Raw genomic sequence first — 21,235 nt, forward strand, 5'->3', positions numbered from 1 at the left:
AGGGGGGGGGTGCATACTACGGATTAGTCACCACAGTAGCAAAATCACGGTCACCTCCAAGGTTATGAGGAGTCTACAGGGGCGCCAGTTGTCAAAGAAAAGCTTGGATACTAGGCTAAGTGAATTTCATGTCATTTCATTCAGCTTATACTGGAAAGCAATCAGGAGATTCTATCTACAAGTCAAACTACATTACAGTGATACAGCACTGAGTTTTTCTAAGGATATCTGAAGCCGTGGAAACCTAGACAGTATTTCAGAAGGCATGAGAACATTTGTGTGTTTTGCCAATGATCCAAGATGTACAGATTCTGTTTTACATTAGGGTTCACAGAACTGATGCCCCTGGAAGCTGTCACTTCCTCCATACACAACCAAAGTGGATTTGTTTTGGTCTCCCCCTGGGCTGCATGGACATATATGACTTCAAATGCAATTTCCGGACCACCAGGACCACTCCAATTGTGGATACATTTTTCATAAGTGTTTTATTTTTCAGCTTCCTCTATCGAGACCACCGGTATACAGCGGTTTGTATCACAGGAAGTTTTATTGTTGCAGTTAAAGTAGCATTAACGTGATAATTAAGCCGTACTTGCAAATACCCCTGCTTATTTGCGAGTTTCAGGGCATATTAAATGACTCTTGAGTACACAGCGACAGATATTAATTCTGTTTACGAGTCATTAAAAGGAAAACTCTCTATTCGATGCAGTCAACCAAAGCGGCTCACCCTTTTAAATCACTGCACTAATTTGTGTATACAAAGAGCAACAATGGCCCAAAATCAACCACCTAAGTGCCTGAAACACAGAGACTAATCTAAACTAGGGAAATGCAATGACAGGACTGACTGTTTATTCATAAGCTGGTAGGCAATATGATTTGGTGAGGTTATCTATAACTCCACACAACCACGTTGCGCGTGGAGTATTTTAGGGCAACCCCTAGCGGCGTTTGCACACCACGCATCCCTCCTGCAGGCTAATCTAGGCTGCAAGTTGTGCATCAACACAACGAGCTCTAATGATGGTTTGATACCGCAAGTGAATGCTATGTGCTTCCATCTTATAAATAATGTAGACACAGCCTAAGTTTAATATTATTGTGATTAAAAATAATAAGCACCCACCTCCGCCTGCGGCTATGTTGCTTGAATGGCTTCCCGGTGACACCAGGGTCTGTGTGTCGCTGGATGAAGGCTTGCTGCCCTCGTTGAGCAGAGAAGAGCTGGAGTCGGACTCCATTGACTGACAGGATGGCGGGTCTTGCGTTAGCTGCTCGGTCCCATAATCATATTTGGAAAAGGCGGCAGTGCTGCCAATTCCACTGTGCATCCCGTGGTCAGATGTTAGGGATGATGTGTCTCTCACCCTATCCTCTCGTTTGAGGCTGCTGCCACCTGAACAGGTCTCCCTGTTCCCGTTGCCGTTGTTATAATAACATTTACCCTCTTCTGGTCTGGTGATTTCACACGACCGATTGAAAGAAGGGTTAATAGACACGGGGCTGCTAAAGTAGGATTGAGAGTATCCATTGCACGGCTCCGAAGGATTCCACGGAAGGGAGCAAACATTGTCCCTTCTCGGGTAGGAGAGAGACGGTAGCCCCGCCAGTTGTCCCCCTGAGGCTCTAAAATTCGGAAAGTAAAATGTGTCTCCAGTGTGGATGTTTACCAAAGGTCCCACAAACCCTGGATTAAGGAGATTATGCTCGCCCATTTCCGCGGGCCCGACCAACAGCTTCTAGTTTATTGCAATCTGACATTTAACATAGTTAAACCTGGAGGGGCGCCTGATTGGTCATCCTCAAACCACGTGTCTAGGCTAACTTCTGTTACACATGGTACCACCCACTTGGTCCATCTCAGACAAAACAAAACATTAACTTCTGTATTACAGAGGTTTATATGCTTTTTAAAAATACTATAAACCTTTTATTAAAAATGTAGAATCTTGTTTTTCTTCACTTGAGTCATGCTGAGTCCAAAAGGAGCCCAGGCTGCTTCTCCTTTTACACTTGTAGAACTGTCCATGGCCTCGTTTAATATCTTTATAAGCTGGCAAAAGTTGTTTAAATGCTATTTCTTATGAAAACAATTTTTCTTGAAGGAGAGGGTGCATATGACATCTTGTTTTCTAGCAAATTATGGTTGAATTCCATGTCATATAAAGCTGTGATGTCCCAATTTTACAAGCTTGTTTTAAGAAAAGACTGATGCTCATTGCCGCACTCTACTCATATTTACAGTAACGGGGTCAGCAGGTTGAAGCCACTGGCTCTGTAAAAGAGGACGATATTCTACAAGGTTACTTTAAGAGGGTATATTTCACATAATATTCTCTAGTACACCTCACATGAACAACTTTAACAGATACCTCCAATAAACGTTCGCAGCCAAACTCTGGTGGGATTGTTATACCTCTCACAATTCTTTTATATGAATTTTACAAGATATCAGAGGGCACTTAACTGATTCAATCAGCCGAGAGTCTCTCTGCTTTATATCTCGCTAATTAGTTGATTTGTAGATGCAGTTCCGAAGACACTGAACAAATATGTGACATGCCATACTGTAGTCATCCTCTGTTCTGTAAAAAAAAAAAAAAGGTCTTTCTCAGAAACAAAAACCTTTTTCTTTTTCCACAGTGCACTTTTTTCTGCAGAAAACTCCGCCATGATATGCACACGATTCAGGCACTCTGCCAACAGCTGGCGCAAGAATTTCTAATGTGGTCTTTGGTCATCAAACTGGCCAACCATCATCCTCAAACATATTCTTATGACTGACCTGTGCCTTCTGCATTCCTCTCTCGGGTCCACAGACTACTCATTAATAGAAAAAAAAATCTAGGAAGACTTTCCAAACGTTTATAGCTTTCTATATTATATCAGTCCAGCATCAATTTTGCAATCCCAATTTCCCTTTATAAATTCATAATTTACCACCACCCACTCCCGACTACATGTAAGGAAGACAAAAATCAATTTATGGATCTCAAAAGTTCTCATAACTCAGCAATGGGGAGCTGCTTATTTCTCAATTATGGCACTTTAAAAAAGTCTGACTATCAAGGACGAATAGTTTGACTCATCATTGGCACGTAATGAGAATAAGAAAAAAAACACTCAAGGCATAACGAAGCACACACGGACGTCGCCGTCAATCCACTCAAGTTCAGGACGCATGATGGTGAGTTGAACTTGATATTGAACTCAAATACTCAATTTAAATAAGTAAAGTAGAAACTTGTATCAATAAAAAAGAATAAACATAACAGCGTTTTAGGCTGTAGCAACTTCAAGTGAGGGCTAACAGCCCACGTCATAAAGATAATGTGGATATATTCCAAGCTGCGCTGAGAACCATTTGTCTGATTTAAAAAGCAACCTATCATCTTCATTCACATGACACCCCGAAAATAAAATAAGAGATGAGTCAAAACAAAAAGATAAAAACACTGATTTCATGAATTGATAACTAGTATTATGAAACTGGGGATTAACAGAGATGTGCAGGGTTACAGCAGCTTGCACATGCGTGCTGAATGGCGTTGGTTGCGTGCCACAAATTTGCCAATGAAGTGTTATGTGAGAACATTAGCATTCACTTAAACATTGGTTTGGGAACGACTTGCAAGCCAGGCAATATTTGATATCTGCATCCGTCACTTGTGACCATGTATCCTTTCTAACCCAAAGGCCCCAGGCCTCGCTCTAGCCTTAAATAGAAAAAAAATATATCAAATGTTTAAACTGGAGAAGCTCCCAGTGATCCGCTGCGGTTTCAGTCTGTCCCTTGGACTCATTGCTTCTCCTATCACTGCACATTCTTGCATCTAGTTAGTCAGTCTCGCAATGCAGCACAACATCAATCCAATGTAATATCTTGTGCCTCAGTCTTATGAGGAGCACTGGGATGTCTTGGTATCACTTCACGGCTTCTCGTATTATTAAACAGTTACCATCAAGTCAGTAAGTAAAGTGAAGGCTTAAGTCGCCACTTTACCTCGGAGAAAGAGGCCATGTGTTGCGCCTCCTTGCCTCGTCTCTCCACGCCTCCGATCCACTGCTCACACAAATCCGCATTTCCGATTCAAACAACTGCTCGTCTGTTCAGTGCATCTTTAGCTCGGCGATGATGTCATATCTGACCGTGAGCTACAGGCCTTGTGCTCTCATTTAGCAAAAAGAAAATGCTGTTAAAAAGAACTTGGTAAAGTGAGCATATAGCACTGTCAAGGTCACTGTCTAGTACACTGTCTGCTCGATATTGAAATTACCCTCCTGGAATCCACTGGTCCTGTCCAGACAGGGCAATAGCCTAAACAAAGGGCTTTTCTTCCCTTTTTCTCTCTTTGATTCTCTGTAGGCAGGTTGCCACAGTTATAGCCTTGTGCAACCCTTTTAAAGCTTCCTTCAAGGAAAACAAACCACCAAGGGAAGCCTAAAGAACCCACTAAAGTGGTAACGTTTTAGTTGAAAGCATTTGTTTACTACAACAGACGATATTTAATGCGGCTTTGTTACATAATTAACATCATCTATTCAAACAAACCCGAAGATAAAATATTTATTATTTTACTTAAAAATGTTAGGGATAACCCATATCCACCTGGAAAGAATAACAATAATACACTATTATTTAAACTTCTCCACAAAATAGCATATAACACACATTTATATTCAGTCAATCTGAATAAGTCTTGTGTAGAAATATTCTAATTAAACATCTCAGACCAGCATTTGTAGTTATAGTTCAGCCTTTGTGTCACCCTATGGATACAAACATTTGAACTTGACCGTCACGTTGTACGAAGTTAAAATGCAATAAGTTACCACAGTCTATGTGCTCAAATAAGAAAATATTCACTTTTGTTCATGAATTGATTTAATTTTAAATTTTATATTAGCCTAATTTAATTCTCAAAGTTAAACTTGCACATTTTTTTCTCTCTCTGCCTGTGTGTGTGTGTGTGTGTGTGTGTGTGTGTGTGTGTGTGTGTGTGTGTGTGTGTGTGTGTGTGTGAGATATGTAATCAAGAAATTCAAATGTAAATTGCTCATTCACTGTAGGACTGCATGTTTTCACGATCAATAAATTATGAATTTTCAAACCAAACTTGGCTCTTGTCGTCAGTCAGTTTGAATTTCATTCTAAAGCGCTTTAACACAATGCAGCTTTTCAAACAACAGTGCTGTTAAATGTGTTGAAGATGTTCTTAAAGTCACATTTGCTAAAATGTAAAAGAAAAAATGAATAAATAAAACAACTGAACATCGAAATCTTTGTTGTCTTTGTTGTCTTATACGTACTGCTCCGACATGTCACTTCCAAATTGTCGCATATATATCCCAACAGTGGACCTATTTAATCACAAAACGATGCCTTCAATGCATTAATGTAATTGGAATGTAAACAGAAAACCCCATAACAAAACTAATGAAAACGGTTTGGACACACACGTGGCTTTAGCTGTAACTTCTGTATTTACTGTATCATCCACAATAAGCAGGCCTTTATCTTTCACAGTTGGATAAAACTTTTGCACCAAAACAATAAAGACTGTCAACTTGATATTTCATAAATAGCCTATTGTCAAACGCACTGAAAAAAAGAGCCAACCCTAAGCTAAAAGCATGACAGTGAAAAAAAACAAATTAACTGAACTAAAATAACCCTAAACACACAGCTGCAGCACTTCCTGATATTTTCCTCTGGTCACCACCAGAGGTTATCAGCCCCCTGTCTCATGTCTCTGGCTGACAGCGGCCTGCTGCTTTGACGCCTCCACACACAACCAAAAGCAATGCAACTTTTTCTGCATTTTACGTTTTCAGGTTAAAATCAGAGGCTGATCAGGCTGCAAAACGTCTAAAAACAGTTGATAAGATGCTGCCTGGTTAACTGAGTTTATTCTGGCTCTTCCTTTGTTCGGCAAAGCAAATGTTATTCCCGGGCGTGCATTTCATTACTATAGGTGACAAGTTTAGCCAGTAAAAAAAATAGCTTTCAGGAAACTGTGTAAATAGCAGTGCTGGGCAAACGGATTATACTTTCAGATTTTCTTTTATATTTGGACATAAATCTATTTGGAATTTGTGCACTTGAATAATTCCGTAGATATCCATTATAAATTGTACTTTGTATTCTTCCTTAAATTAAAATTAAAAATGCATGTAATTTCAAAAGCAAAATTGGAATGTTGAAATACACCTACTTAAAAAAAATATTTCCATATCCTACTGTGTCATTACATTATGTTAGTTCAGATAAGCCCTGTTATATGGCAAATATCTGCTTAGACACTTAATATGCTGCTAAACAACACATTTTTACATTTCTGTTATAATGCACGAAAATGTCAGGCGTTAAAATACATATATCTAAAGCAGCCCTGTTTTTCTCCCAGCCATCCCCGCTGCGTGCCCTTCACTTAGAGGAAAATAATCTTTTTTTTTTTTTTTTAAATGGGGTAGCTACAAATCCGCCTGTCAATGCATATTATCCCTCATATTTCAAGTTAGTTTTGACTGTTCAATGTACAGCCTTTGTCGTCAGCTAAAAAGTCATAAAGCAAAGTCCATGTAGGCCTACTGCCATAGTAGGAAGAAAATGGCCATACCTTTAATCGTAATATTGTGGACGACGTCGTATTATTATTTCCTCTCCCTGTGTAGACAGTGTGGCTGCTTGCTGCGGATTACTGGTGTTGGTGTGAGACGTCAAAAGTCCTACCTGTCCGTCGTGGTCAATAACACACACCTCATGATGAGTGCATGAAACTATTGGTGGTTCCAGAGGCATGGCCCAGAACCACTGCTTTTACAGGACTTCTGCAAAACACAAAAGAATAGAGCCCAAATGTTAATGCAAGCTCTTAGAGATGGTCAGAAATGCAGGTCAGAGGATATCGCTGCACTTCCCCTTTTTTATGTATTTATGACATGTCATTAAGTCCGGCTGTCTAGACAGGGAAATAACACCTTGTTTGCCTACAAACAAACCGCCAGCATTGGTGTCCAGCCCCCTATTTATTATTCACAATCTGCCGTGATGTCAAGGTCAAAGTGACTGCATAGTCATGGTCAAGGGTAAATCAGGAGACCCAGAACTTTCCACAAGGATTGAAAATCCAGAAACCAGACAAACAAAAACGTGAAGTGTGACGGCTTGGATTGTAATCAACCACCTCCGAAGATCTGAAGAAGCTGGAAAAAGTGACACAGTCCAGCCAGCGACTTGCCTACAGAGAAGTTAAAACAAAAACAAAACACTAAAGTTGCACAATAACTGCAGTTTCAGCAGCACTTTTGAGAGAATAGCTTCAAACTTATAATTATTAGGCTAATATTTAGGCCTCAGACGTGAATTAATTTGACAAAAGAAAAAAAAATAGAGGTCGTATTTATAATCATTTGAAGACTAATATGTCAAAGTTTATTCCGATTAAAAACTGATGTTACAAACTTGTTTTAAGAAAATTAAAGGAAACAATATGCGTCTAAAACGTTTGTTTTCCAAATTATTATTATTTTCAGTGTAGTTGAAGTAGTCTAACATTGAGACACTGAGCCGTTAAACTTGATAACACTTTCTGCCTGTATAGTGAAACAAATCCCGCATCAATACATACAGTATACAAAATATGTTTAAAAAACATATTTGTGAACAAAACTACACAGACGTGGTCGTCAGTGCAGCTTTGGACTGATGTTCGTGCTTAGTGTGTGTATGCGCACGTATAGTCACTATTAATACATGTGTAGAATAACAGAATAAGGATTTGATGAATGCATTCTCAAGTTCAATGCAAAACTCACCTGTGCTTTTTTTTTTTTTTTTTTTTTTTTTTTTTTTTTTTTTACAACTGACACAGTGGTAACAGGACCAACCAAAATACGCGCGTGGCTGCGCGACGCATTGTGCGCTGCAAAAGTACATTTATGCAAGTATGGGCTTTACCTCTTTAATCCACTCATGCATTGTTGATGTCTTACAGAAAGCATGGTCAGCTAAATCTGAGCAAATACGTTAAATACACTGGACTGTGTGGGAAGAAGAAAAATGTGCATTGTGTTCTTATGGGTGCGGCTTTAAACGTTCATATTGTCAGGCAAGAACTTATCTGTACCTGTGGAATAAAGGACTGAAAATAATATTCTGTGGTAAACCAGTCAACGTTTCTGTGACAGCTCAGGCATAAATCGCTTGATTGTCCCCTCAGCCCGTTTGCGATGAATCTGCAAAGTAACAGGTAAGCTAATACATCTTTGGCATCAACTTTCATTAAAATGCAGTGCGAGTTTAAAGGGGAGGGTGGGACAGACTGGGACATAGCAAGTGTTTCTCCCGCCAACTGTGTTTCTCTAAACGGATCCATTTGAAATATCACATCCTACATGTCTAATAGTTCTGTGTGGAAACAGAAATCATAACTCATTCTGTGCTATTTCTCTTAGTGTGCAAGAGTCAGATAAGTGTCAGTGCGTTGCTGCTCAATAAACATGCGTAATCACTGTATCATCCCTCGTTGCTATTAACAAGACTCCAGCATGTCCAATAAGTCTTAATCAAGAACTTTGCGACATCAAATCTTCATTCGCCCATCCGCTGCTGATGTTATAGACTCAAGCTGAAGAGGCAGGGCGTCAGTGGTCAGAGCTCTTGCTGCTTAATAACACCAGTGTAATTTGAAACGAAAGGAAACGCTGCAAGGATGGCTGAGTGACTTGAATATCTGAGCATTTTCATAATCATCATTTATTTATGAAACACGTTACCAGTACGTAATTCAACAGCACAATACAGTTCACATACTGCACGAAAGTAGAAATTACAGGCTTCGTACAAGGCGTGTGATCAGCTCCAATGCTACACTAACAAAGACAGAACAAAATAAAACGATTGTGCATTTATGTGTAATACTCACTGACTTTTAATGGTTTACAATCATTCCAGTTGCATGACAGAATCCTTCACCGATAAAGGAAAACATACAGGTTTTGGGATATTCCAGTTTACAGTTCTGTCATACTAGATAATATGAATTAAATAAAGGCATTGCACTATACAGATTAACAACATAGCAGCCTTTGTTTTACCCCAGGCTTAAGAGAACATGCCCCACACAGAGGAACGTAGCTTTTGAAATTCAGAGGAAATTTCAAAAAATGATTCTTTCTCCCGAAAGTCCTCTCTGTGAGCTTTTTGTTGAAGCTGTTTAAGTCTCAAGTTCAACGTGTCATTATGCCACAACAATTCTTGTCCATATGGCGATTTTCTTTCTTAAATGACACCAAACGAATCGTCTCCTCTGTTTTGATCTGCCAGTTGCAAGTCTTAGAAATGTCATCAGTCCTTTTGAGATTTGGCTTGAAAAAAAAGAAAAGAAAAGAAAAACACGCAATACTTGTCTTTGAAATACAGATATCGTTTTAAATATTATATATTTATATATGTACATTCATATAAAACAAATGCGAAGTGAATTTTCAATATTTTCACAGTTTTTAGAGCATCCTCTCTAACTTGAAAACAGGGGGCGTGGTGGCATGGTCGATGGAGATGATGGAACTTAAATTAGAAAACACTCAGCCAAAATGTTTTTCAGCCACGATTTTCGATGCAAGAGGTAAACATATGGCGTGATGTTTTGGAGGGTATGAGTTGCAGTTTGAAGGAGGTCGCTGATCTTATCAAGTGGTGTGCATGTGATTGTTCTTGGATTTACTGACAAATTTCTTCTCCTTGACCCGCCGGTTTTGGAACCAGATGGTAACTTGACGCTCTGAGAGGTTGGTGGCGGCCGAGATGCGCCTTCTCTTGTCTTTGGTGATGAATTTGCTGGCTGCATACTCTTTCTCCAGCTCCTTCAGCTGGATCTTGGTGTAAGGGACCCGTTTTTTACGCCCACGGCGGTAACTGCTGACCTCAGGCTGCAATGGCACAACATCTGCAAGAGAAGTAGAAAATTCACAGGAAAATATAAGAATATGCGCAAAAACACCGCAATGTTTCACTTCACAAAATCAGACGGACTGCTGACAAGACCAGTATACTCCTGAAGCAAACTCGGAAATGTATATGGTTAAAGTCTGACTTAAGCGGACATAAAATAAGAAATTTTTATTTTCCAATAACCTGATTTACTTTGCATTATCGAACCTGCGAGATTTCTCTCGATCTATCTGTGTGTGTGTGTGTGTGTGTGTGTGTGTGTGTGTGTGTGTGTGTGTGTGTGTGTGTGTGTGTGTGGCGGTGGGGTACACAACAGAAATGTTGTTGCAGTCAGGATCTCAGGTGTACTGCACCTGACAGGCTATAGGAACGCAATTCTGAAAACATGTGAGCGAGTGAATGTAGAATATCACTACACTGTGATAGGACACCGTTTCTTTCTGTAAATCAACAATCACTCTCCAGTTACAACCACTACAACTGTTCATTGTTTCCAGTGGCCACTGATCTTTTTTTTCTCTAGCCTGCATGTCAATACTTAATCTGCTGGTGGCCTATATCTACTAAACTATAAACTATAAACTATACAACAAACCTTGTTAATGGTATCTTAGATAAATCTCTGGTGGATAGCCTATGTTTAATTAAACTGCGGGGCAGATGTAAGTATAAACTGCAATAAGTGTCAGTGAGGAAGCAATACTGTGTCCAGCGCTTGGTTACAAAACACATACGAATCTGGCATCTAAACTGATAACGTAATAATAATAATTGTAAACTTCAAGTTTTGAATAATCACAAATTGTGTTCCACGTCATTTAAGTAAAAGATCACAATTTTTCAACTGTTGATTTTCCATAAATGGATACATCATGTTTTCCACTGTGTTCTTTCTCAATCTTTTAAAAGCCACAGAACCTTTTGGCAGTGGATACCCCAGCCTATTTGTTCAGCTAAGAAGAGTTCTGGATTACACCCCTCCGCCAAGACTGGAACTGAGAGCAAGACAACCAATGAGAAACATGACAGGACAAGTATGGCAATACCTTGAGAAATATTGGCAAGCTGTGACACATGAAGCTTTTTACTCCCGTGTAATTTTAAAGTCAGTGGTTGAGAATATGTCTCCACAGTTCATGTACCTATAAGATTATGGTATCTTCATCTAGGCCAATGGATATTCAAACACTATCTCCATCATATCTATGTTACTCTTGTATATTACACATTCTCTTATCAACAAACGGAGGAATCCCGAGTAGTCTTCATTATTTTGTAGCAGTTTTATATTTTAAAGCAAAATAGTCCTGACTGTGTGCGTCAGGTTGTGTGTATGTCTGTGAAGCGAGACAGAAGACATGGAAAACGCGCGCTTGTGTTTTTGCGCATGTGTGCGCGCGCATTTGACTGCGTGCCCGTGCTTGCGTGGCTTGCTCATGTGTATTTTCAATATAAAGGGGGGCAAATGTTGTGTGAGAAGTTCAGTCGAGGTCTGACAACATCCATATCCATGAAATTAAAATACTTTCAGATTTCACAAAGATAATAAACCCTTGTGGTAAAAGAAGCAGTCTAGTAAACACTCTGTAAACTGCATACTGCTCGGGCCCCGGTGTCCATTATCAGATATCAAGCATGTTGTATTATAATAAGTAAAGCTAAAGGCGAGCTTGAATTTTACAGTGAACTGAGAAATGATTGTGAACAGTATGTGTAACATGAAACCGAGGACTGTATGCATGGAAAATGTTTAACAAATTAATCCTGATATGCAAAAGACTGAACACATCGCTGAGCGCTGAGAGTTATTGGTACAATCCAATCACAGTAGGCTAGCTTAATCACTATATTGTCAAACAGAGGGCAAAGGTTTGCGCTGGTGTCCCTTTCTATATGTGACTGAAACTCATCATAAAAAAAACTGCAAAAACTGCAGAAAGCAAATGTTCCGTTGCTGAACTTATATTAGCCGTTAAAATGCCTTTCAGCTGAAAAGCTCTTTGAACTCACAATTGTGAATGTCATTTTTACGCACACTACTAAGAAAATGCAGGGCCGTTTGTTTAATGTCAAACTGAAGAATATGACTGCCAATAATCCCAGAGTCCATAAAGGACATTTGATAACTGACATGGGGATTGACAGTTGTATGTTTATTCAGCACATTTAGTGTTTCCCTGACTTCCTGGTAAGTTGATATTGGCACTTTAAGACAATAAAATCCATAGACTAAGCAATCACATCTGTGCACAGTAAAATTATCTGACGAGCCTATATTTAAATAGCTTTTCTTAATGTGATGACACAGGTATCAAAAGGCCACCAGCCGCTGGACTAACATATGAATTCCAGCCTGTTGGAGACTACTTTCAAAAAAATCAAAGAGAATTTTTCCGTACCTGGGAAAGGTGATTTCCAAAGATGAGTTGACTGCGTTTGCTCTTTGGAGCAGTACACCTGCCCATCCCAGCCATTGGAGAGAGCCCAGTGCTGGTAGCCCTCCATGGGAATCAAGGCGTCGTGCCGCGGTTCAGGATGGGCACTAATACTAGGCACCACCGACACGTCGAGGTATCCAGGAACAGCCTGATATGAGCTGGCGAAACTCGGGTAGAAGGCAAACTCTTTCGCCCTGGTAGACAGTTCTTCCGTGGGCAGAGCTGTGCTGGGCTCGGCATATTTTTCTGCGGGATGGTACGAGCAAGGCTTCTGCTGCAAGTTCACGTTGTGCGAATGAGATAATCTACAGCCGTAATATGGGTTTCCAAAGGGATAACCGTAGCTCAAAGATGCACTGGATGATGTTTGGGGAGCGGGACACTGCCGGCCGGTGTCTGGGGAGGAAATATCCGAGTAGACGGAGCCCTGGTGGGTCGCTATGGTGCCAGAATGTCGTCCTAGCGCGGGGTGCGACATCAGGTCCCTGCAGTGGGTCGCAGGGCAATTACCGCTCAGTCCCTCCATTGTTTGGCTTTTATTCTGGTTGTTTTCATTCGGGCTTTTTTCATAAACGTACATCAAGGTGTCCGCCCAGCGTGGATGCAGAACCAGCGAAGTCGTCATATCAGGGGCTGCCGATGCTTTTTAAAAGTCGACTACTCCAAGACGGACACCTCATTTCCAACTACATTTTACACCAAGCGCATGCGCACACAAGGCCCTCGTGTGTCCACTTCATTAAGAATCTGGCACGTGATACGCTAACAAGTCCTATGAGATTGGGCTTGTGAGTTGGGACAGAGCAGCCCTTTAAAGACCCACTGCCTCACATGTCACAGTTTTTTCCTGCAGAATACCGAGTCATATCATTGGCTTAAATCACCTAGACCCGCACCCTTAAAGGGGAGTTTGGAAACTTTCAAGATTGTGGCAAACGAAAACAACCTGTGAAATTTGGCCGACTCCGAGGACTGACAGAGAATATAATCGGCTATGATACATGTCACAGTTGGTAGCCTACATGGAAAATAAAAAATACATATTTCTAATTAACTCTTTTAAACTAATCTTTAACTTGCTTCCTGAGTCGCTGGAGCACAAACTTTGTGACTGACTTGGTTTAGTGTTGGGTGCAAGCCATATCACCCGGCTGAGGTTTAGTTTGAATATTAGAAGTAGCCTAGTAATAAACAAAAAGCGATTTAATCTGGAATCCCAGGTCTGTAGTCAAATTAATATACATCATATAACAATGCAATTAGAAAATACAGAGTTGTCAAAGCAAATAAACATGTGTAACCCGTCCAATCTTATCAAGACTCCTCTTGAAGGGCGCATTTCCTTTAAACCCGTATCTAACTTCCACTGAGTCACCTATTAATATCCTGAGATGAGATGCTGTGACTAAACCTGGTTGTGGAGTACTACTTTTCAGCAGGACATGATAACGATGTTCACTTATAATGTTGCCTTTCCGGTGTTGATATTGTGAAACCTAAATAGAGCAGATGAGAACTTTTTGGCATGATGTGATTAGTTTTTGTTCAGGCTACTCAGTCAAGTAAAAGAAAAGATATTTTTTAACTACAGGGTGTGTGTATCTGTGTGTGTTTTGAGTGTGTGTTTGAGTGTGTGTGCGTGTGTGTGAGATGCAGAAGTAGGAGAATCAGTATTAGCAAAGTTGAATGTCGTTTTTAGCTCTGCAGTAACAACCACAGGACAAGGTGATAGCCATTCCAGGTAAGATATCGTCCGTGCACATTACATTTCAGCACAAAGTCTATTTAATTTGAAAAAATAATCACAGTCATAACCTGCGGTGAATGATCGCCTCCTTTAATTTAATATACATTATTTCCGTAATATGTTTGGGCAAAGATATGCTCTGTCGTAATATTCTCGGTTAGGCCCAAAAGCTTTTTAAACCATAACGTGACAATTAAAATGACCATTAAACGACTTCATGTGATGTTTTGTTTGACTGGGCTGTTCAGTCATACCATACAAGTGGATGCTGACGCTTCCAGGCGAAATAAGAACAAGGGGCCGCTTTCAGCAGAACTGTAGACCTGATTTAATTAGACAGCATGGAAATGCGGATCTTTTCCTCCCAGGAAATCTTGGCTCCACTATTTTACTCACGTCCTCTTTCAGATTGGAAGGACTGGACAGTGGCTTTTGAAAATCCAAAACGTCTTTTTAGCTCATCTTGTGACCTGGCCCTATAATCACAGCAGTTGCGGAAATCCTCTATTCCACTCCTCTGAAGCACTCTCTTTAAAAAAACACTTCTGGGATAATATTTAAACATTTTTTAGTTTGAAATATTACCGACGGGATAGGCCAAAAAAGTATCCACAAAACATGCTTTTTGTGCTGCCAATCTCATGAGTCACTGAGCAGGCTATGAGCTGCCCCAAGAAGAGAGCTTAGTCAATCAACATTTTTGCTCTGCTGAGCTTCTTTGGGAATAATCAGGCCACCGTTGTGTATTTGTATACTAAGGAAGCTAGTCCCCTGTCCTTCCTCGGACAGAGACTATAGTTCTTTTGTCTCAAGGAAATTACAACTACGAAGGGCTCATCCAAACGGCAGCTGCACGGAAGTCCAAGGTCAAGGTAAAAAAACGCAGACAAACAGGGTCGTAATCAGAGTCTAGACGGACAAGAATGAACTTCACACTAGAGTATGCATGCAAACTAGCTGTTATTTAGAGACCCTTACTCTAAAATATTTGCTGTGTGTGAAGAGAGGGAGAGAACTCCAAATAATCCCTAGTGTTTTATTTAAAGGAGCAGGAATCTGACAGCTTTTGCGCAGCAGGAAACCGGCTCATTCCAAACTAACATATTTTCCATGAAGGCTCAGACCTTAAGAGATGAGCCGTTTTTTTTGCGATTTAAAAGTGACAGTTATTATTAATTCGGTGCATTTTGTTTTCAACCCGCCTAAATTCCAGATTATCTCCAAATGTTTGCAGACTATAGTAATAGTTTCGCCCTGAGGAATACACGGATGATGTAGCGTTGGTGAAATGGGCGGCAAAGTCTCAGACATAATAGTTGAAGTTGTTAAATTTAGAAGAAGAAAAAAATGACTATGATTTTATCACATTACATTTCATGTTGCAATAGCCATAAATCACACTTTAAGCCTGTCTGTGGTTTTCCCCTGGACTGAAAAATTAAATCTAGATGTTTTTAATTTTCTCGTTATTGATGTTTCAGGGAAAAGAAAAATAATATAGTCATTTTTAAATACAGTGACAAATAGAGAATTCAGAGATAAAGTATTTTCCCTTTTTAGCTTCTGCAAGAACTAATATATGCCTAATCATACACTTATGGTGACAGCAGATACATTAGCTCAATATTAAATACTAAAGTGTCTGGCGCTTTTCCACCACAACAAAATGTGCAATGCCCTGACACATCAGCTCCACACTCTTACACAAACATGCCAGCGACGATACTTTAAAGAGTAGGGCTATACCACGCCCTGCAAAAAATACCGCACAATGAAGTCTAAAAGATATCAAACTTTATTAGTTACGTTTTGTTGTGACTATCTTTCACTGACGGTGGACAGGTTGTAGACACACAGGTGGATTATTAAAGGATGAAATTAGTTGGTTAAAGTTTAGGCATACTCAAGTTTCAATTGCAAGGCTGTTTTATATTTCTATCAGTGTGATATTCAAAAATAAATAAATTACCCACTAATATACAGTTTTTAAGGCCGCTAACTGATATGAAGGTTGATATTTTCTCACCATAAACCCCCTTAAAGTTTCACTTTAAGAGGCAGAGATGCTGTTGGTTATAGGTTGGATATTGTCTTTGTATGTAAGTGAGTAAATCTTTACTTAGATTACAAAGAGCAAACTGAAATTGAATTAATTAGCTGGGTTTAAATGTTCATTGAGTCACTATTGATTGTATATCAATTCCTACAACTCAACCAGCAATAAGTAGCCATAGGCCAAAGACAAAACTGTAGATCAATAATAGTCGTCTGGCTGTCAAGGTTATTTAACCCCATTCCAAAACCAAATTAAATTCCAGTACTGCTAGGTAAAACACTAACACTAGGCCTATAAGTATGGGTGCCATTGAAACAACACAGACAATGTCATCCCAGACTTTTACATTTATACAAAATAAAAAAGTGCTGCTGCGACAGTTTTCGTGCATTGGAAGTGTTTGAAATATGAAGGTGGTGGTCGGCTATTACTCTGCACCTACTGCTCTGCACACAATGTCTGGAACTCAACTGCAAGAACAAAACATTTTACAAATATTAGACCGATTTCATTAAAAACAAAACAAAAAAAACAACAAAAAAAAACAACAAAAAAATTAAAAAGTGTAAAACAGTCCGCCAGGATGAGTGACATATTTCCACTGCAGTTACACTTATTTTCGGGAACTGGTAATAGAAACAACTATCAGTATCTTGACAACCAGCCATGATGTGTTGCTGTAAATATCTTGACAACCAGACATCATGTCCTTCCAGACAGGCCCTGTCAGACGGAGAGAGACCGTCTGATGCGGAGGTTTGTGGGGGAGGGGAAGCATCCACCCCTATACAAATGCTGCCTACCTGCGGATTCCACTCTCAGGAACTGACTGCATGTGCGCACGACTGAGCCAGTTGATCTTAAGCAAGCAGAATATGCCCTTAAACGCATAGAGTAGCCTATATGTGTCGCATTTGCAATTTTGATCCCGCAGAACTACAATAATCCCACTTCATTCAAAATCATAAAACTCTTACTCAAATAAATGATGACACAACGACCAAAAAGACCAATGGATCAAATGATTGGATCAATTCTCCATTTGTCCGTTTTCCTTTGCCTTGATTCGGGGATAAGCTGTTGGCCACACTTTTGCAGTACAGCCATTCCATCAAAATGCCTTAGTGACAGAAATCTCCGTGTTTCTTTCCAATATATATCAATAGGCTTAATGTCATGAAATGTCATCAAAATAAATGCCATTACTTCTCAAACATTATCTCACCGGTCTGGAGAATGATGCAAATCCCTGGGCATTAAGTGTCTGAAGAGGCGATGTAGCGATCCAAGAATGTGTTGACAGCTTACAGGTAGAGTCTGCGCCATGCCTGCTGAAATCAGGTTGCGTTTATATTTATGAGTTTCCAGGCAGCTTCAGGCTTTGCTTGGAGATCAAACCATTTCTATAACCAAAGTAAAATATCAGGTCATTTCACTAAACAGTGGACTATGTCAACCGAAATAACCGAAAGATTCGCGCACTCCTAACAGTATAAAGGCCAGTTCGTCCTGCTCGTTTTCAAAATGAAGATTCAAACATTTTAGTAAATAAACTCAAACTCGTCAAACTCGGTGGAATAAACTTTGGACTCATTAACTGTTTGGACTAATTGAATGGACCAAAATCTGACCGTAGCGCCTACATAAACCTCATAGTAAATCAAGACTGATGTGCATTTGCATGTTGCGCCTGTGAGTCATGCATTTTGCATTAAGGCTTGTGTTGATGCAAATCTATCCTCCGCAAAATAGTGAATTTTCACTTTCTTTTAATAATTATATTACTTTATGTTGCCAGTGTGTCTATCCCTTGACCTATGTGTGTGTGTGTGTGTGTGTGGGTGTGTGTGTGTGTGTGTGTATGGTACGTGTATGTGTATATGTATATATGTATGTGTGTGTGTGTGTGTGTGTGTGTGTATGTGTGTGTGTGTGTGTGTGTGTGTGTGTGTGTGTGTGTAAGCTGGCTGTTGTTCAGCAGGCTGGGGAGCAGAGAGCAGTCCACTGTCATGAAAACATTCCTACAAAACTAAAACGGCATCTCAATCTGGTGTTTTCCCGCTCTGACTGGCTTTAATTTACGATCAAAAGTGTTCATAATCGTAAAAGCCAAGAGCATTGGTCTTCTATGCCAACATTCAGGGCGTTGGAAGGCATGTGACTTTGTCAAGAAATGCTAAACCAAGGTCTGAAATACATAACTAGGGTAGTGCGGTGTTGGCGCGAGATAAACAGAATGAACTGGTTATACAATGAGTTGTGAGAGACATTCAAACACAAGCATTAACTTTAGGTTCCTATTTCACCTCGCAACAAGACTCACAAATTCCTGTTCCGCAGTTCTCATAAGATTCGCCGCTTGTGCGTGAGCACATTCAAAAAGGTCCAACACTAGCGTGCTGCAAGTGTGGTTTCTCACGAACACACACTACGGAGCAGCAGCCTTCAGGTTTGCCCAAAACACATCTCCTACAACAGTGTGCGCTGGTGTCGTGTTTGCCAAGCAAAACTGAAATTATCTTAAGCATTCGTGAAACGACATACAGTGAATAGAGGACACAAAAAGTGTCGAGTTTAGGCCGTACAGAGGTGTGGGGGGAGTATCCCCCCTCGGACTCACTTTACCCACCAACACCTTCTTCTATAAGTAAAATACACTTCTTAATCCTTAGGAAGTTAACAGATGTGCAGTACGGCACATCTATGAAAAGCAGGGGCTTTAAAACGAGAGATTACGGCTTCTGTGGAATTCCAGACATTTCTGTTCATGTTGGTGGAGGGTGTCTTTATGATAATCACCAAGAGGTTTGTCCATCTTTTTATTTACCACTGATAATATACAGTAATATAGTGGATGTGTGTTATTAGGCTGAGCAAAAGCGACGCATCAAAAAGACTACCTACACTACACTTTCGGCCTAATTTACCTCGGATTTGACTCGTTTAACCTCATCCAGAGCAGGTAGACTAGAAGAGGATGGCTGTGGGTTAACCGCAAAATAAAGCAGGCCAGGCGGAGCCGCGCCCAGAGGACAGAGGGCAGGCTGGCAAACCACCGCTCCAGCAAGGCCAGAGTGGATTTACAAAATACAACACGGGCTTTACAGCCTTTTCACTTACTGTACTGTCATATAGTTATTAAGATGTCACTGGTACATTGTTGATGCTGACTGCAGCTGTAGCCAAAAACGAGAGTAAGATATCGGTTAGCGTCATTTATGCAACATAAAGTAGATTAGTAGTTTCCAGTTTGGCAAAAAAGCCTGGGAATGCAGTTATTATAAGGAATACAATGTCGGTGCTGGTGAGCACTTCGCAGGATGTCTTACAATTTAGAAAAACGGCCACATGAACATACACAACTGAATATAAACTTTTAGCTGGTGATTTAATACGCCGGTAATTATAATTGCCACATAGTAATAGTCTACAACTTTATATAATGAGGCATATTTTTGTATCCTAATATGTATGCTACAAGGTTGGAAATGCGCAGAGCCATAAGATAATAAGCATCCGCTACACACGGTTATGACCGATTTTACTAAAGACAAAATATTTTTAATTCAACATTTTTGACACAAAGTGCAAAAAGATATATTTACTATAATCGGGGTACCAACACTATCAGGTCATGTCTTGTCAATATTGAGAGCCAAAGCCTTCCTGTTTGAGATCTTAATGTCATTTATCAACAAAGTGGCTCTTTTAAAATGTACTCAAAATGTGCGCTCATCGTTGTCTGAATCTGGTCCTGCAGGAGTGAATTCTTAATTTTCCTGCTGCAGTCCAGAAGGTAAACTGATGAGAAAGCAGACTAAATAAATCCAGTTTGACGCGTCTCGTCGGAAGTCCAAGTTCAAGTTAAGAGAGGCGGTCGCTCCATCCGTCCAGACAGCAAAACAAAAGACACACACGTTCATCATTAATCATCTCACTTCTTCTCTCAGGGAGTAAAGCGCTTTAAACATCCTGGGCATATTTCAGACTATATACACGTTAACCTAAACACATCAAGCGTGTGTACAGGTGCATTTTAAAATGTTTAATGCTTAGAAGGAAACAGAGTGGATCTATAACTGATGAGGATTTTCTCTCCAAAAATAGGTTTGGGAATAGAAAGTTCTTAAAGGCTTAACCTTTGTGTTTTAGAAATGATGATCAGTAATTTGATCAAACCGGAAAGTTAAGGCCGTGTTATGATTATTGGAGGTTACCTCATTTTCAGTCGCACAAGCAGCTTAAGGCAAACTGTTTTGTCTAGCAACTGAATCCCCTGGTAACAGCAGTCTGTATCAAAATAATCCACTTGGATGGTATCTTCCTAAATCTTGAGCCTTGCGTTACAGGCCACTATTTCCACGCCACTTGGATTCATGCTATGCAACACCATGCAGCTTTCACAATGTTCATATGTAGAAAATGTGTCAAAATGCTGACAGAGTTCCGACGACACAAGCTATGAATGTCTGTGAGCTTAACACGCAACTATATGGTCTGCTGGGAACACGCTTTGCCAGTTGTGTTAAATACAAAATGTTTCTGAACGTTAACACTGGTCCAGGAATAAAAAAAGGAAAATTAAAGCAGTTTTAATGTTTCCTGAGAGTGCGGAAACGTGAACGAAATTGCAGCACCGAAAACCTAACAAAACAATCCTCTCTTTAACGTATAAACTAAAATAACTAGGTTTACATTTTGCTCCTCCAATCAACTTATAGACGTAACATATTCCTCTTTGGCAATATTTATTCATTCTTTAATGTACCTTAATGTTATTTACAATTTAACATACAGCACTTCCTGTGGAGGATGTAGGCGAAAATTTCTACACTTGCGTTATCAAAAAACTTGCAATGAACTATAGGCTAATCTGCATATTTTATATATGTATGTATGTATGTATATATATATATGTGTGTGTGTATATATATATATATATATATATATATATATATATATATGTGTGTGTGTATATATATATATATATATATATATATTATATATATACACACACACACACATACACTTTC

At 39.7% G+C, this 21,235-nt stretch overlaps 2 protein-coding genes across 2 annotated transcripts in view; both read right to left on the minus strand.

The window, feature by feature from the left end:
* Positions 1-1,771, minus strand: part of hoxc12a (homeobox C12a) — a 4,010-nt gene extending 2,239 nt beyond the window's left edge. Inside the window, exon 1 of the mRNA XM_023425084.2 lies at positions 1,133-1,771. Within this exon, the coding sequence (XP_023280852.1) occupies positions 1,133-1,721 (589 nt within the window). The 5' untranslated portion in view covers positions 1,722-1,771. The remainder of the gene's footprint in view (positions 1-1,132) is intronic.
* Positions 1,772-8,729: 6,958 nt separating this feature from the next.
* Positions 8,730-13,202, minus strand: hoxc13a (homeobox C13a). The gene is made up of 2 exons (XM_023425254.2): positions 12,361-13,202; positions 8,730-9,956 (listed from the first exon to the last, which is right to left on the minus strand). The coding sequence occupies exons 1-2, from the start codon at positions 13,022-13,024 to the stop codon at positions 9,700-9,702; spliced, it is 921 nt and encodes a 306-aa protein (XP_023281022.1). The 5' UTR covers positions 13,025-13,202; the 3' UTR covers positions 8,730-9,699.
* Positions 13,203-21,235: the final 8,033 nt, after the last annotated feature.

This window comes from Seriola lalandi, unplaced genomic scaffold (assembly GCF_002814215.2).
Source record: "Seriola lalandi dorsalis isolate HSWRI2012SDOR001 ecotype SW California unplaced genomic scaffold, Sedor1 jcf7180002054767, whole genome shotgun sequence".
Classification (NCBI taxonomy): Eukaryota; Metazoa; Chordata; class Actinopteri; order Carangiformes; family Carangidae; genus Seriola; species Seriola lalandi.

Coding starts and splice junctions, on each gene's coding strand:
- hoxc13a (XM_023425254.2), bottom strand. CDS start 13,024: ATGACGACTTCGCTGGTTCTGCATCCACGCTGGGCGGACACCTTGATG. Junction 9,957..12,360: donor TTGGAAATCACCTTTCCCAG/GTACGGAAAAAT, acceptor CTTCTCTTGCAG/ATGTTGTGCCATTGCAGCCT.